Below are 15380 nucleotides of genomic sequence, written 5' to 3' on the forward strand. Positions count from 1 at the left end.
ATTTAACTGTTATTTCATTAGGTCGGTAGCCATGATGTATTGGATTATGTACAGGGACAGGATGTCCTGGATATCTGGTTTGATAGTGGAACTTCCTGGGCTCATGTTTTGGAAGGTATGGAGTTGGTATATGTTGAATATTTTTTTGAAATGCTTGTTGGGCCAGATGCACTACTGTCGTGCACAAAACTTGCTGAAGTCAGTGGAGATGAGTTGGTGTAAGCCAGTGGCAAACTTGGGATGATGATGTTGGTTGTAAAGCTTTTTAAGAACAGGATCTGATGTTTGCAAATTCATTTTCAATATTGTGAAAGTTCATGTTTTTCAATGAGTTACTCTTGATCATTCTGGCATGTGAAGTACCATACAAATTTTTAAAATAAAAACTAAAGATGCACAGATTTAAAATTGCCTGTTTCTGTTACGAAAGCAGTTCACTGCTAATGTGCAGACCTCCGTTTATTTTGAATTAACGCATTTTAAAGTTTGTGCTGATGTGTACTGACTTTGTCTTTCAGAGTTATGTAGAACTAAGACTAGAATTACTGCTGAAAATGTTAATCATAATTACACACTTATAATAATGTATATCGATGCAGAAGTTGTCATTTCTGATCATTTTGTGTAGCAAGTGCAATTTGCTGTGCTGTGACTTTGTACTGCGTCTCCTAGTGCAAACACTTACTGTTGAGTAGAGCAGCGTTGGGTTTTTTTAATAAGTTACTTTTTGACATTACAAAAGCTGCGATGTTTAGTGTCTGAGAGTCCATGATTGGAATATAATACAATAAAGTTACAATTGAGTTGTACATGTAAGCAACCTCATGAAAACAAAGGAGCGATATTTTTTAAAATTTTAGAAGTACTTGATAAATCCAGAGGAGACTCCAAAGTCAGGTGCCATTTCTGGGTAAGAAGCTGGTGCAGTGCATCAAGTTTATTGAACTTTAAACCAGGAGTATACAATTGTATGATAGCAATCTTGTTGAATTGTAAAACATGTTGGCATTAGAGATTTTATTTCCTAACAACGCAGTAAGGCAACGGTGTCCTCAGCAAACAGCGTATTTTCTAAAGGACATTTGTATACATTAAAGTTCATATTTTTAAACTAGTTGATTTGTAAAAAGTGACTGTACCAGAGCTATTTACATTCCTAAACCCCTAAAGACATCCTTGAAGAATGACCATAAATTAAAGGCACAATTGTTACCGCGGTATGTTCTATTAAATTATCTACAAGATGCTTTGTTTTGCTTTTTTAATTTTCTTGCACTAATAGTCCTCATTAGCTGGACTATACCATAATTTTATTCATGTTCATCAAAAGAAATGGGAAGGCTATAATGACCATGCATATATTGGAACATTACCCCAAATATGGTGGACACTATGTGCCATCTTTTTCTACTATCCCAGACAAAAAACTGTAAGACTGAGTACATATTGCTGATACTAAATATGGTGTGCTGTCGCCTCACTATCATTTTGTCTCTTCACACAGGTGCTATAATTTCATGATCTTAGATCTGAAGTTTGAGTAGTGTCCAAAATGGGTTGGGAACTTCCAAAACCAGAAGACAGGCTCTGCCTTGAATATCTCAAAAGGTTGGGGGTGGGATCTAGTAAATTAACATGAATTTTCTGCTTTCCATTCTCAAGCTAGAGTCGATCGTAAGTGTTCAGAAGGACTTTCTAGTTGTAGCGAATATCACTTCTTAATGTCACTTAATCACACAGCTGTGTGTAAATCAGTTTTGGTAAAAAAATTCTCCTTTTTCTACTTACATCCCCTCACTCCCTCTAGAGGGAGCAGTTTATGGTTTGAGCTATCTTTCTACATACAATGTGGCTAGTGAACTAACTTTTTTTTTTTTAAAAGCATAGATCTCCAGCGATTTTTCTGACAACCTGTTTCAATCCTGTTAAAATTGATGTGTTCTAGCACTCCTATTTAAAAATCTTAATAACCTTTTTAAAAATTCATCAGGTAATCTTTGGTTCTGTGCACTGTGTCATTGAAATGAGTTCAGTACATTGAGTACATTTAAGTTCTCTTTGTTTGAAAATCAAAATTTCTCATGGTCACTTTAGCATCAATAATGCCTTCTCTGGAGGAGAGCACATGGTTTGCATCTCTCAACATGAAAGAAAAATTGTTCTCTTTAACCTCTGATGATAGGACAAGAAGCAATGGGCTTAAATTGCAGCAAGGGCAGTTGAGGTTGGACATTTGGAAAAAATTCTTAACTGTCAGGGTAGTTAAGCACTGGAATAAATTGCCAAGGGAGATTGTGGAATCTCTGTCATTGGAGGTTTTTAAGAGCAGGTTAGACAAACACCTATTTGGGATGATCTAGATAATACTTAGTTTTGCCTTTAGTGCAGGGGACTGAACTAGAAGACCTCTCAAGGTCCCTTGCAGTCCTGTGCTTCTATGCTTCCTTTCGTGTGAACATTCACCCACAGAAGGTTCCTCAGATTGCTGGTAGTACAAGAGCACTACCAGTGCAGAGTGCTCCGATTTGGATTAGCTACAGTGCCTAGGGTCCTCACAGAGATCTTCTCAGTGGTCACAGCCCGGATGAGATGAAACAACTACATCATCTTTTCATGTCTGGACAACTGGCTCATGATGGGCAGATCCAGCAAGGAGGTCCAGTCAGCAACCCTGTTCCTACTCTGTCTGCTGTCTTCCTTGGAAATCTGCATCAACAAAGAAAAGTCCACTTGGACTCCCATAAAGACCATAAACTTTATAGGAGTGACCCTAGACTCGACCGCAGCAAGGGCCTACTTCCTTATGGAAAGATTCCAAGCCATGAACAACTTGATAAGACAAATTACCCTCAGATCTCAGGCCACAGTCAAAGTCTGTCTTTCCTGGCTGGACTATGTACAGGACCGGCTCCAGGCACCAGCTAAAGAAGCAGGTGCTTGGGGCGGCCAATACCAAGGGGCGGCACTCCGGCCGCTATTGGGGCGGTACGTCCGGGTCTTTGGCGGCGGGTCCCTCAGTCCCTCTCGGAGCAAAGGACCTGCCGCCGAATTGCTGCCGAAGAGTGGAGTGGTGCAATCGCGCTGCCGCAGATTTATTTATTTATTTTTTTGCCGCTTGGGGCGGCAGAAAACCTGGAGCCAGCCCTAGCTCTGTAGCCTCATTTACTTACATAACACCATTTTCCAGGCTCCACCTCCATTGCTTGCAGGCCTGGGTCTGGTCTATTTACTCACCAGACAGACATGACATGAATACAAGGCTAACAGTTCCTGCCAAGGTAACAGCTTCTCTTGTTTGCTGGATGAACCCAGAATAAGTGCATGGGAGAGTTCCTTTCCTTACACCCTCACCTGATGCGACCATTATCATGAATGCTTCCCTCATATAATGAGGAACCCAGATGGACAGTCACACTGCACGGAGCATTTTGACTCCTCAGGGAGGCCAGGAAACGTACAAACTTACTAAAACAAAGAGCAGTCTGTCTATCACAATGCATTCCTCCTACTCATTCAGTCCCACCGATCCCTCTGCTACCTCTGCAAAAAATATGCCACGACAGGGCTAGGGTCATCTTCATTGCATCCAAGTGGCGAAGACAGTTTTGGTTTCTGGATTTCCTATGAATGTCATCCCATCCTCCCATCAGTATCCATCTCTCTCCAAAACTATCTCCAATCACAGTAGAAGTCTCCACCAAAAAATCACCAGAATCAGCAGAGATTCCTGTTATTTAAGACTATCTCCTGTCCCTCAGGTCATCTGGACTTTCTGTTAGTTTGTTGCAAGTCCACCAGCCCCTGACGGAAGCCCATGACCTTCATTCATCGAGCTACTGTTTGTTGCCTGAAAAGTCTCATTTAGGGCCTTTCCACCAGTAGCAGAACCCACACGGCAATAGGACCTCAACCTGGTACTCTCTTTTCTCACCAGACCACCCTTTGAACTGATGGCCCCGTGTTCCATGTCACCTTTCCATGGAGGTTGCCGCCTTGTTTGTCGTCATGTCAGATGGGTGAGCGAACTGGGAGCACTTATGGCTGACCCACCGTATACCATATTTCATAGAGGAAAAAGTCTCCCTTTACCTCTACCCAGAATTCATCCCCAAGGTAACTTCAGAGTTTTACATGAACGAACCTATTCACTTACACGTATTCTTCCCAAAACATTATGCTTCCAGCAAAGAAAAGAGATTGCACTTCCTTGACAACAGATAGGCCCTGGCCTTTTATCTGCAAAAAACAAACCCCATTAGGAACCCCATGTTTGTTGCTATAGCAGAGCGATCGTGTAAACAAGCGTTATCTGCCCAGAGAGTCTCTAAGGGGATCTCTGGATGCATCATTCTCTGTTATCAGTTGGTACATATTCCCCCCTCAGATGGGGTGAGGGCCCACTCTGCGAGAACACAGGCAACCTCAACACCATCTCTTTGAAAAGTACCTATAGTGGACTTTGTCAGGTAGCCACCAGAGCTCCATCCACACCTTCATGAAGCATTATGCCCTAGTCCAGACCTCTTCTGCAAATGCAGCTCTGGGGACAGCTGTATTACAAAAAGAAGAACAGGAGTACTTGTGGCACCTTAGAGACTAACAAATTTATTAGAGCATAAGCTTTCGTGGACTACAGCCCACTTCTTCGGATGCATATAGAATGGAACATATATTGAGGAGATATATATACACACATACAGAGAGCATAAACAGGTGGGAGTTGTCTTACCAACTCTGAGAGGCCAATTAATTAAGAGAAAAAAAAGAGAAAAAAAAAAAAAAACTTTTGAAGTGATAATCAAACTAGCCGAGCACAGACAGTTTGATAATAAGTGTGAGAGTACTTACAAGGGGAGATAGAGTCAATGTTTGTAATGGCTCAGCCATTCCCAGTCCTTATTCAAACCGTAGTTGATTGTGTCTAGTTTGCATATCAATTCTAGCTCACCAGTCTCTCTTTGGAGTCTGTTTTTGAAGTTGTAAGTGGAAGTTCTTTGAGATGTGTAGTCCCTGTCTATATTCCACTACCCACTCTCCTTCCCCACTGCTTCAGATCTTACTTGATTCATGGTAAGAGGAACTGGAGAGATGTTGGTCTGCACCACCTTTTATACCCTTGGTTCTGGAGCACGAGGAGAGCAATAGCACGGTTTGTGGACCAAGGCACACTACTCCTAGAAATCTCCAATCTCAGGCACGTGATGCACATTTACCCATGTGTGGAATACAGATAGGGACCACATACCTCAAAGAATGTCCAGTTACAGGTGAGCAATCTCCATTTCTCTGCTTACTCCCCATGTCAGGGTGGGGGTGGGGTATTTATTTTTCTTGGCTAGAAAGTAGCTTAAATTAAAATTAAATATAATTTGAATTCTGAACCCCTCTAATTTAGGGTGTTGTAATTCAGGATCTCTGCCCAGTTCACTTCATTTGGTAGAAAAATTCTATCTTTGCCCCTAACCAACCAACTCTGAGGCTAACATTTTTTTGTGGATTTTATTCTGTGACTAACATAAAGCTTACGATAATGGAAACTCAGTTGCAACCTTGGTTATACAGTAGCATACCACCTCTCTATGAAGACAAAAGAGAATAGCATGGCTGGTCAAGAATAGGTCATGTTAAAAGTCATCTTGAAGCAAGAAGAAACTTTTAAATCGGCCTTTTAAAACAGTTAATCTCATGGACCTAGTTCAGCAAAGTACTTAAGCATGTCCATAAATTTAAACTTATGAGTAAGTCACTGAAGTCAAAAGAAAGGAGCAGTTGTAATGCACACTAGTTTTAAGTGTTCTGTACATAAGGGAAGAAAACCAAGTTTAAAAATACACTACTTTTTTGTTGTATGTGTTATCATTTGAGGCTACAGACTTCTGTGGCAACTAAACATGTTACCCAAAAATATATATATATATATTGAATCAGTGGTTTTAAATGTAAAGGATGGTTTAATGTATTGCAGGGAACATCTGTCTTTATGGACAAGGCCTTCAGCAGTGGAGAAATTAAACAACTTTATCTAGAACATTATAAAATGCAACATAAATATTTACATTTATGTGGTTTCACTTTCAGAAACAGTAACTAATTTCCCATGTTTCTACACAAAGCAATTATATTGTGAAAGGTAATGCACAGAGATTCCCTTTTCCAAGATATTTCTTGAGCAAACTTTTTGTTTTTCAGAAATATCACAGCAGCGAGCGGAGCCTCCTTTAGCCAAATTCATGACGGCATACTGGCTTACAAAAGATAGTGTGCCATATATATGTAAAAGTACTGTTTATTATTTTTCCTGCAAAATTTCAGCGACTTCAATAATTCTCACAAAGGTTCTCGCAGTTTGTATTGTCTTGCGATTACTGAAAGATATACATGGCTAAGGCCCTAACGAAGGACAATAAATGCAGGTAAAATTCAAGACGATTGGAGGGTTTAATATGTGATAATGACCCAAACGTTTCATTCTATTGCTGTTAGCTCAGTTAATGGAAATGAACCACTGATGCTTCTGCAAGCACATAACAAAAAATGATACAACTGATTACCATACAGTCAGAATTTCAGAGCAACAAGGAATCCCAGTTGAACAGCTGGTTTTGGCAGAGATGGTGGGTAGGTTTGGGGTTCGTTCTTTACACAAGACTTACCACTGCACTTCTAATATGATTGGATTAGCGGTTTCTGAGCAAATAATGTTATTCTACCTGATATGCATGTATTCAGATTTTAAATTCAACATGTATGTGATCTGTATGATGGTTCTTCGATGAAGTGAGATGCATCAAGTTTTGAAAAAATAGGTCTTGCAGCCTTAGCTTTTTAAATGTGTTTAAAGAATTGTTCAGTGACTGGAGTCCCTAGCAAGCTGCACTGGGACACTAGCTTTTCAAAGATGGCTCCCCCACACTTCCAATCTTGGCCATTTGCATCAGACCCATGCAGAATTTATAAATTGTGCCACGTATAACCAATAAGTGCTATTTGCACCCAAGATTAGTCAAAAGCACCACTCCTTCTCAACCAACAAATTAAAAGAGTTTCTACACCGACCTGTTATGGAATTGAGGGATGGGAAGGTGATATTTTATTTAAGCAATAAAAGAATTAATTCTTTCACCCTAAAGAGGCTGACCTGGCTCTCTGCTTTACAGTCACTAAAAATAAAAATTCTCCACAACAGAAATAAGTACTAAACTGGTCACCACATTGATATACTGTATCTGATCCTCTGCAGTGTGCATGAGAAAGAAAGAAAAGAAAAGAAAAAAAAGATTAACACTTGTAGCAGACGCACCTTGATGGAAAGCACCTTACCAGTTGCCTCATTTTTATTTAAGGAAGCTGTTAGCTGAAACATCTCAGCTGACAACAACTGTAACACGGATTTCAGGGAAGAGAGGCAGTTTCTCATAAAACCAGCTACCAAACTCTTTACAGGATAAATAATAAATATTGTACAAATAATATACAGCTTGGCATTAAATGATGGCTTTTGGGTAGGTGCTATAAATAAATTGAAATAAAAATAGTTGTAGTTCATTTATTTGTTGTTTATTGGGAAATGGCTTAAAGTCATTTTTTCTCTGTCTACAGGGTTTTGTTTAAGGCCTCTCTGCATATTTACTACAACCATTTGGGTGGGAACAGTGAAGAGGGTGGCTTGTGCATTCTATGCATGAATTAACTTGCATAGAATGCACGAATTGTAATGGAAATGGCTTTGCTTTGGTACAGTTTGTTCTATGCTGGGTATATCATGCTCATCACCATAGTATCCAAGTACCTTCCTGTAGTACATTCAGCAATGTTAAGCATGTGTTTTCCTGTCTGTTTAAATTTGTAAACTACCACATTAGAAGTGACAGATTTGGTTCAATTTACATCTTGGACACTAGAGTAGGAAAAGATGTATTATCATTTTGTCCATCCCCACTGTTGTTGCGGGGCTATAAGGTACAACTGGGTGAGCGTTTTGCCCAATCTAGCTTTATTTGGCTTGAACAGAGTTCACTGGGTTTTTTTGTTTGGTTTTCCGCCATCCCAGGGTCTCGTAGCATAATATTTTTCCTCAACTTCATCCATTTTATTCCCTAGTCACCCCTTTGAGTTGCCCTGACTAATTAGTCTCCAATTTGGGAGTTTCATCTTTCAGATGCTGAACTTGTAGTACTGTGTGTTTCTCAGACACATGTTTAGGAGGTCATTCAGTTAAGATATAAACATCTAGTTTGACTTAATCTTGCCTCACGATTTAATTCCTATCAATTCAAGACAGAGAAGAGTAACCAAAAAAATCTACATCTTGTAAAAATATGCCTAAAATTATGTGATATCTTGGATGCAATTCCATCAATGTCAGATCAGAACTGTTGTCCTCTTGGTTTGGGATGTGATGCTCCTGCACATGCACTGGGGAACTACATTGCCTTTTTCTGCTGCTGCGTTGTATTACAAGATCTCATTCAGTTTGTTAGCCCTCTGATCATCAGGTCTCTTTTGGTATTCCTGACCAAGCATCTGCATCGGTCCTTGAATTAACAGTCCATTTTTATAAATCTAATGTGAGAACATTTTTCCAGTCATATATAAATCTCTACTAATGATCATAGCATTGAAAAACGACTTGGCATCTCTGATATTTTAACTTAGAATGGACATATTCTTGTGTCAAAAATTAGACCATTTACATCCTAAGGTCCTGTCTCCACAAAGACCTATGCACAAAGTTATGTTTAATCCAAATGAGTAGAGAAAACGGTGTATAGTGATGCATCTGCAAAGATAGCTAACCTACTTGCTCATTTTTAATTCTGAGAATTTTTGCCTCTGAAAATAACATGACTCTTTGTACCTGTGTTTCAGATGAAGTAAATAATTTATTTAAACTTGTAGAATTCAGTGGCACTACTTAAGCACATGCGTGTTTGTGGTATGATGGAATAGGGCCTGATGAAGTCAATGCAAAAGGCTCTCATTGACTTCCATAGGCTTTGGATCAAACCCTAATCCGCAGTGCAAGAGAAGAATTTAACTTTCAGCACCATAATTAATTCTCTATCTCCCTTGTTAATGTTTAACTGAATGAATGTGATTATTTTACAGCATGCCTATCTGTGCTTTTTAACTTTTTGTGCTGACCAGAAGATTTAAAGTAAAACTTGGCTAATTGTCGTTGGCGTTTAAGTATAATACATTTTAATCTAGAGGCTAAAGTCTATAAGATCAAAGATATAGAATCTTGAAATCCCTATCAAAAGGGATCATAAACTGTAATACACTCCTTAATGGACTGGACCTGTGCCCTATATTTGATTAATTTCAAAAACAACTGAAAACTCTTCAGGACTGTCACATAATTTTGCACATAGCTAAGAAATGTACATTCAGTTCTAATTAAAGTTGACACAAAGTCACTACAACTTTGCTGTTTTTTCGTTACAGTTGAGATGAGAACTACCCAATAGCTTTGGACAATAGATTATTAATTATTTAATTAATGTGGAATATAGGCTCAAAGTACTGCTACGTCTACAGACACATAATATTCAAGAATTCATAAAAAATGTAAAGTATGTTCACCAGGGCATGCTGTTCTTGCAGGCATACCATTATATCTACTTTCTACCAGACAACAAAGACCAACGCTAATAGATTAATTTGGTGGATATTTGTAGACCGTTTGTTTAGGTTCTTCAGTCATCTAGATTTGAGTCCCCTTATTAAAAGAAAATTTCTTTTATTTACTTGCCCTACATTGCAAGAATTGAAATTTTCTAGCAGTTGACTTGCCAGAGAAAAATACTCTATGTACAGTAAATCAGTAATAGATGCCGAAGTTATTGCTATTCTTGCTTTATAACTGCATCCTTTTTATGGCCTGCTTACTCACTACAATTATTATTGTGTTTATTTTGTTTTTACGTGTATTTTTCAGTCTCTTGTTGCAAAGATTAATAATTTTAGTATGCTTTCTAACTAGATCTTTATGATTTACTTGAAGGAATAAATGAATGTGGTAGAAAAACATAACCTCCACCCACACCCCTTAGTTAGCAGTGGCTGAATGTCCTTGACCTTTGTAATGTTGAACTGTTTTTTATTACAGGATGGATCTGAATATCGAAACTTCCATTAAGCTAAACAAATAGATAAAGGCTGTAAACACCAGGGAGAAAGAGAGGAATAGTCTCAGGTGGTTCAAGGGGGAGGATAAAAGGAGCTATTGAATGAAACTGATTAAAGGAAGATTTTGGCTAAAAATCAGGAAAAATTTCCTACTGTGAGCCTGTGGAAGAACCACCAATTCCCACCTTCCTCCCTTTTGAGTACCCGTGTAACTTCAGACTTTTGGGTTCCCATGACTTGTACTGTTGGCAGCACAGTTGCGTACCAAGCAATGAATCAGTTTGTTTGTTGTTTATATTGAAACCTGCAGTTTTATCATTAATTAATATTTGTAAAGTGCCGTGAGAGCCTGATATGAAATGTACTGAGTGCAAAATAGGCAATATTATAATAGCTTGTATTTTCATAATTCAGTATTATTTTGTTAGAGGCCCATGTGGGAAAGTAAGCTTGTTTGTTGCCTATAAATTCTCAGAGTTTAACGAGTCTCAGCATTTAATGACCACCTATTATTTTGTCTGTTAACTGCTTAAGTAGTTGGGGATCATTAGCCTGATAATGTCTATTGTTTTCAACAATTCATTGTGTACTTTTTTACAGTAGTAAATAAACTAGTTCTTGGTTCACAGAACAAAAGCATAGTGTTCTATAACCGCTTACAGATATGTCTACTACAACACATGTTACTATTTCTTCTGATTACTTCATTTTACCATGAACTTACTACAAGTATTTAGGAATCTAATATAAACTGAGTTTTTTTTTTAAAAAAAAATCAGTTGACATATTTTTGTTTTAAGGTGCAGATCAAAGGGCGGATTTATACTTGGAAGGAAAAGACCAATTGGGAGGCTGGTTTCAGTCCTCTCTCTTAACTAGTGTGGCAACAAGAAAAAAAGCACCTTATAAGTAAGTGCTTGGTCTGCAACATGGCCATTTATTGAGCTTTTATATAATGGGAGTATGGTAATTTGAATAGAGAATATGAAGAACCCTTTCCCCACAAAAACTAAAGAAAGCCTTTACTGAATCTTCAGGTGACATCCATACACTTTATTCTAAAGGTTTCCTCAGAGGTTTATATCACAGTCCATTTATCTTCTGTTGAACTTGTTTTTCTCACTCTGAGTTTAAATGGATGCTTTCCTGTGTTGTTCCAACAGCTTACTGTGTTCATCTATCTCATTCACTCAGGATATACCTCATCGTGTGTTCAGGCGTTCAGTTATCGTTGGCATCACCTATTCTTGCCACGCCCTTACACTGCCAAGATCAGGGTCTTACCTTAATATGGGACATATTATGGAAGCTCACACTGACTGTAGGGGGTGGTGACTAAGTAGTGTGTCCCTGTGTTTTTGAACCTTGAACTTAACATAAGTGGCAAAGCTGTTACCTAAGGGTAAAAATTAGGGCTGTCAAACGATTGCAAAAATTAATCACCATTAATTGTAGTTTTAATCACACTGTTAATAATAGAATAACATTTATTATAAATATTTTTGGATGTTTTCTACATTTTCAAATATGTTTATTTCATTTACACTGCAGAATACAAAGTGTACAGTGCTCACTTTGTTAATTTTTTATTACAAATATTTGGACTGTAAAAATAAAAGAAATATTTCTCAATTCACCTCATATAAATACTGTAGTGCAATCTCTTTATTGTGAAAGTTACAAATGTCAATTTTTTTTAACATAACTGAACTCAAATAAAACAATGGAAAACTTCAGCGCCTACAAGTCCATTCAGTCCTACTTCTTGTTCAGCCAATTGCAAAGACAAACAAGTTTGTTTACATTTATAGGAGATGATGCTGCCCGCTTCTTATTTACAATATCATCTGAAAGTGAGAACAGGTGTTTGCATGGCACTGTTGTAGCCGGCGTTGCAAGGTATTTACATGCCAGATATTCTAAACATTTTTGTGTCCCTTCATGCTTCGACCACCATTTCAGAGGACATGTCCACGCTCGATGACGATCCAAAACAGCGTGGACCGACACTTGTTCATTTTCATCATCTGAGTCAGATGCCACCAGCAGAAGGTTGATTTTCTTTTATGGTGGTTTGGGTTCTATAGTTTCCACATCAGAGCGTTGCTCTTTTAAGACTTCCGAAAGCATGCGCCACAACTCGTCCCTCTCAGATTTTGGATGGCACTTCAGATTCGTAAACCTTGGGTTGAGTGCTGTAGCTATCTTTAGAAATCTCACATTTGAATCTCGTGTGTGTTCTGTCAAATCTGCAGTGAAAGTGTTCTTAAATCGAACAACATGCTGAGTCATCGTCCAAAACTGCCATAACATGAAATATATGGTAGAATGCAGGTAAAATCACAGAGCAGGAGATATACAATTCTCCCCCAAGGAGTCCAGTCACAAATTTCATTAACGAATTATTTTTTAAATGAGTGCATCATCTGCATGGAAGCATGTACTCTGGAATGGCTGAAGCATGAAGGGGCATATGAACTTTAGCATATCTGGCACGTAAATAACTTGCAACACTGGCTACAAAAGTGCTATGCGAACACCCGTTCTCACTTTCAGATGACGTAAATAAGAAGTAGGCACATTATCTCGTATAAATGTAAACAAACTTGTTTGTCTTAGCGATTGGCCGAACAAGAAGTAGGACTGAGTGGACTTGTAGGCTCTAAAGTTGTACATTTGTATTTGAGTGTAGTTATGTAAAAAAAAAAAAAAAACACACTACATTTTGTAAGTTGCGCTTTCACAATAAAGAGATTGCACTACAGTACTTGTATCAGGTGAACTGAAAAATACTATTTTGTTTATCTTTTTACAGTTCAAATGTTTGTAATAAAAAATAACGAAGTGAGCACTGTACACTTTGTATTCTGTGTTGTAATTGAAATCAGTATATTTGACAATGTAAAAAAAATCCACAAATATTTATGATAAATTTAAATTGGTATTCTGTTAACAACAGTGCAATTAAAACTGTGATTAATCACAATTAATTTTTTTAATTGAGTTAATTTTATTTTGAATTAATCACTTCAGTGAAGTGCGATTAATTGATGGCCCTAATAAAAATGGTCAAATAACCTAAGGTTTCATTTAAAACCATGATTTTATCTCCTCTGGTTGCAAAAAGAACAGTGAATAGAGGCAATAATTTGAGTTATTGACTTTATTGCATTGGGAAATATTCAGTTCATTGAATTTGTTACTTTTTCAGTAATGAAGTATACATAATACTACTTGGATTTTTATAAACAACTTAAATGAGCAAATGCGTATGCACTGAATGTAAATGTCTGTTTTGGTCAAATGGAAAAATGAATGGTATAAAACATATATTGCATGTGTGCATGTGTTCCTTTTTATTTATTTGTGTGTGTATAGATATAATGTGGGAAAACTACCATTGATTTTAGTGAAACCAAAATGTCACCCTTAGTATGTTAGATTTAGTCCAGTGGTGGGCAACCTGCAGCCCCATCAGGGTAATCTGCTGGTGGGCCACCAGTTTGTTTACATTTGCACGGCCCCCGCAGCTCCCAGTGGCCGCGGTTTGCCGTTCCCAGCCAATGGGAGCTGCGGGAAGTGGCGCGGGCTGCAGGGACGTGCTGGCTGCCACTTCCCGCAGCTCCCATTGGCTGGGAACGGCGAACCGCGGCCACTGGGAGCTGCGGGGGACCATGCAAATGTAAACAAACTTGTGGCCCACCAGCAAATTACCCTGATGGGCCACAGGTTGCCCACCACTGATTTAGTCTATTAAAACTGGTGGTTTTGTACAATTAGGAAGACTGTTGGAGATCTAGTGTTTCTGCTCTTCAATAGACATAAATTTCAGTACTCAATAGATTCCATTTTGGATTGAAGATTTCTTGGTTAGAGTTTACTTCTGGAAAGACAAGACTGCCACACTAAAAAGATACAAATCCTAAGGCTTAATTTATTTTTAAGTAATATTGACATGTTTGGGTTTTGTTTTGTTTTCCTTAGGACTCTAGTGATTCATGGATTTACTCTTGGTGAAAAAGGAGAGAAGATGTCTAAATCTATGGGCAACGTGGTCGATCCTGACGTAGTAATCAATGGAGGCCAAGTAAGTCACGACACACATTGTGTCATGGCATTTCTAGTTACATTTTTTCATGGCCAAGAATTAGAGTCATGTTGTTGTGTAACATTTCCCTGTACAACTGCTTTATGGCAGAATATTGGCAAGCTGCTGTATAACAAAGTTGGATATATTGAACTCCATTGAGCTGAAATTAAAACCTGAATTGTTTCTCAGCTTTGAAGTGTTCAAGCTGCAATAAGTTTAAGATTAATTCTATTGAATATGACTATTCTTTGGTGATAGGGAATGGAGAGGGGCTGTAGCAATTCTATTGACAGTATAGTTCAGTTCTAAGCTCTTGAGAGATGTTATTCTAAGGGTTTGTTTGTTTTTGTTTTTTAAAGAAGCTGAACTGGATGTGTGCTGCAGAGAGAGATCTTTGCAGTACAACAGTCATGGCATCATTTGCATACTAATAGGCATGTAGAGTGAGGCCAGTGACTGGGCTTCTTGATCTGGAAACTTTTCATTTCATTCTACATTCTACATTCAGAGAGGTTATACTGAAAGTAAATCCTCTGAAACACTGAGCTTTGTTAGTCCTTGCTTTTACTGGTGATCCTCTTTGGGGGGGTGTCTCTTCATAATTCTGTGAATCTTTAGCATAGAATGACAGATCCTTGGTAGGCTTTACTGACATGATTTGATAAAAACTTTTCTCTTTGTGTGTCAAAAAATCAAGGGGGGGGGAAATGATCTTCCAATTTCAAAGAGAATGTGGTATAGAGTCTGAAGCTAAAAATCATTTAAAGACATTAATATTTATACTGTATCTTCTGTTTTTAGTTAGAACCATGCCGTTTTTCTAGACATCAAATATATTGGAGTTATTCATACAGCAGGTGGCAGTGGGGAGTTGTTCTTTGATGGGGGCTCAGACAGAGCCACAAAGTAATCGTTTTTTAACTAGATATCAAATTGGTTGGGAAGCAAGTGAATTAATGTGGCTTTCTAAATAATGTAATATAGAAAAGCCGCTCTTCAGCTATTTATTAGATTGTGTGGTGATAGATAGGCACTTCCTTATACTGAAGAAAGGAAATAATTAAAATCACAGTACAGCTGTGATGCTAGCAGCTTTAAGTCTGGGACTGCTTTCCCCTCCATAGGAGACCTGCTGGAGGGGCAGGGCTAGCGATGTTTG

The 15380-nt window shown here is 38.2% G+C and overlaps 1 protein-coding gene across 1 annotated transcript in view; it reads left to right on the forward strand.

Moving 5' to 3' along the window:
• Window positions 1–15380, forward strand: part of IARS2 (isoleucyl-tRNA synthetase 2, mitochondrial) — a 54629-nt gene that overhangs the window by 32094 nt on the left and 7155 nt on the right. The window contains exons 14-16 of the mRNA XM_054023562.1: window positions 22–115; window positions 10932–11040; window positions 14116–14218. Of these exons, the coding sequence (XP_053879537.1) occupies window positions 22–115; window positions 10932–11040; window positions 14116–14218 (306 nt within the window). The remainder of the gene's footprint in view (window positions 1–21; window positions 116–10931; window positions 11041–14115; window positions 14219–15380) is intronic.

Source organism: Malaclemys terrapin, chromosome 3 (assembly GCF_027887155.1).
Source record: "Malaclemys terrapin pileata isolate rMalTer1 chromosome 3, rMalTer1.hap1, whole genome shotgun sequence".
Lineage (NCBI taxonomy): Eukaryota > Metazoa > Chordata > Testudines > Emydidae > Malaclemys > Malaclemys terrapin.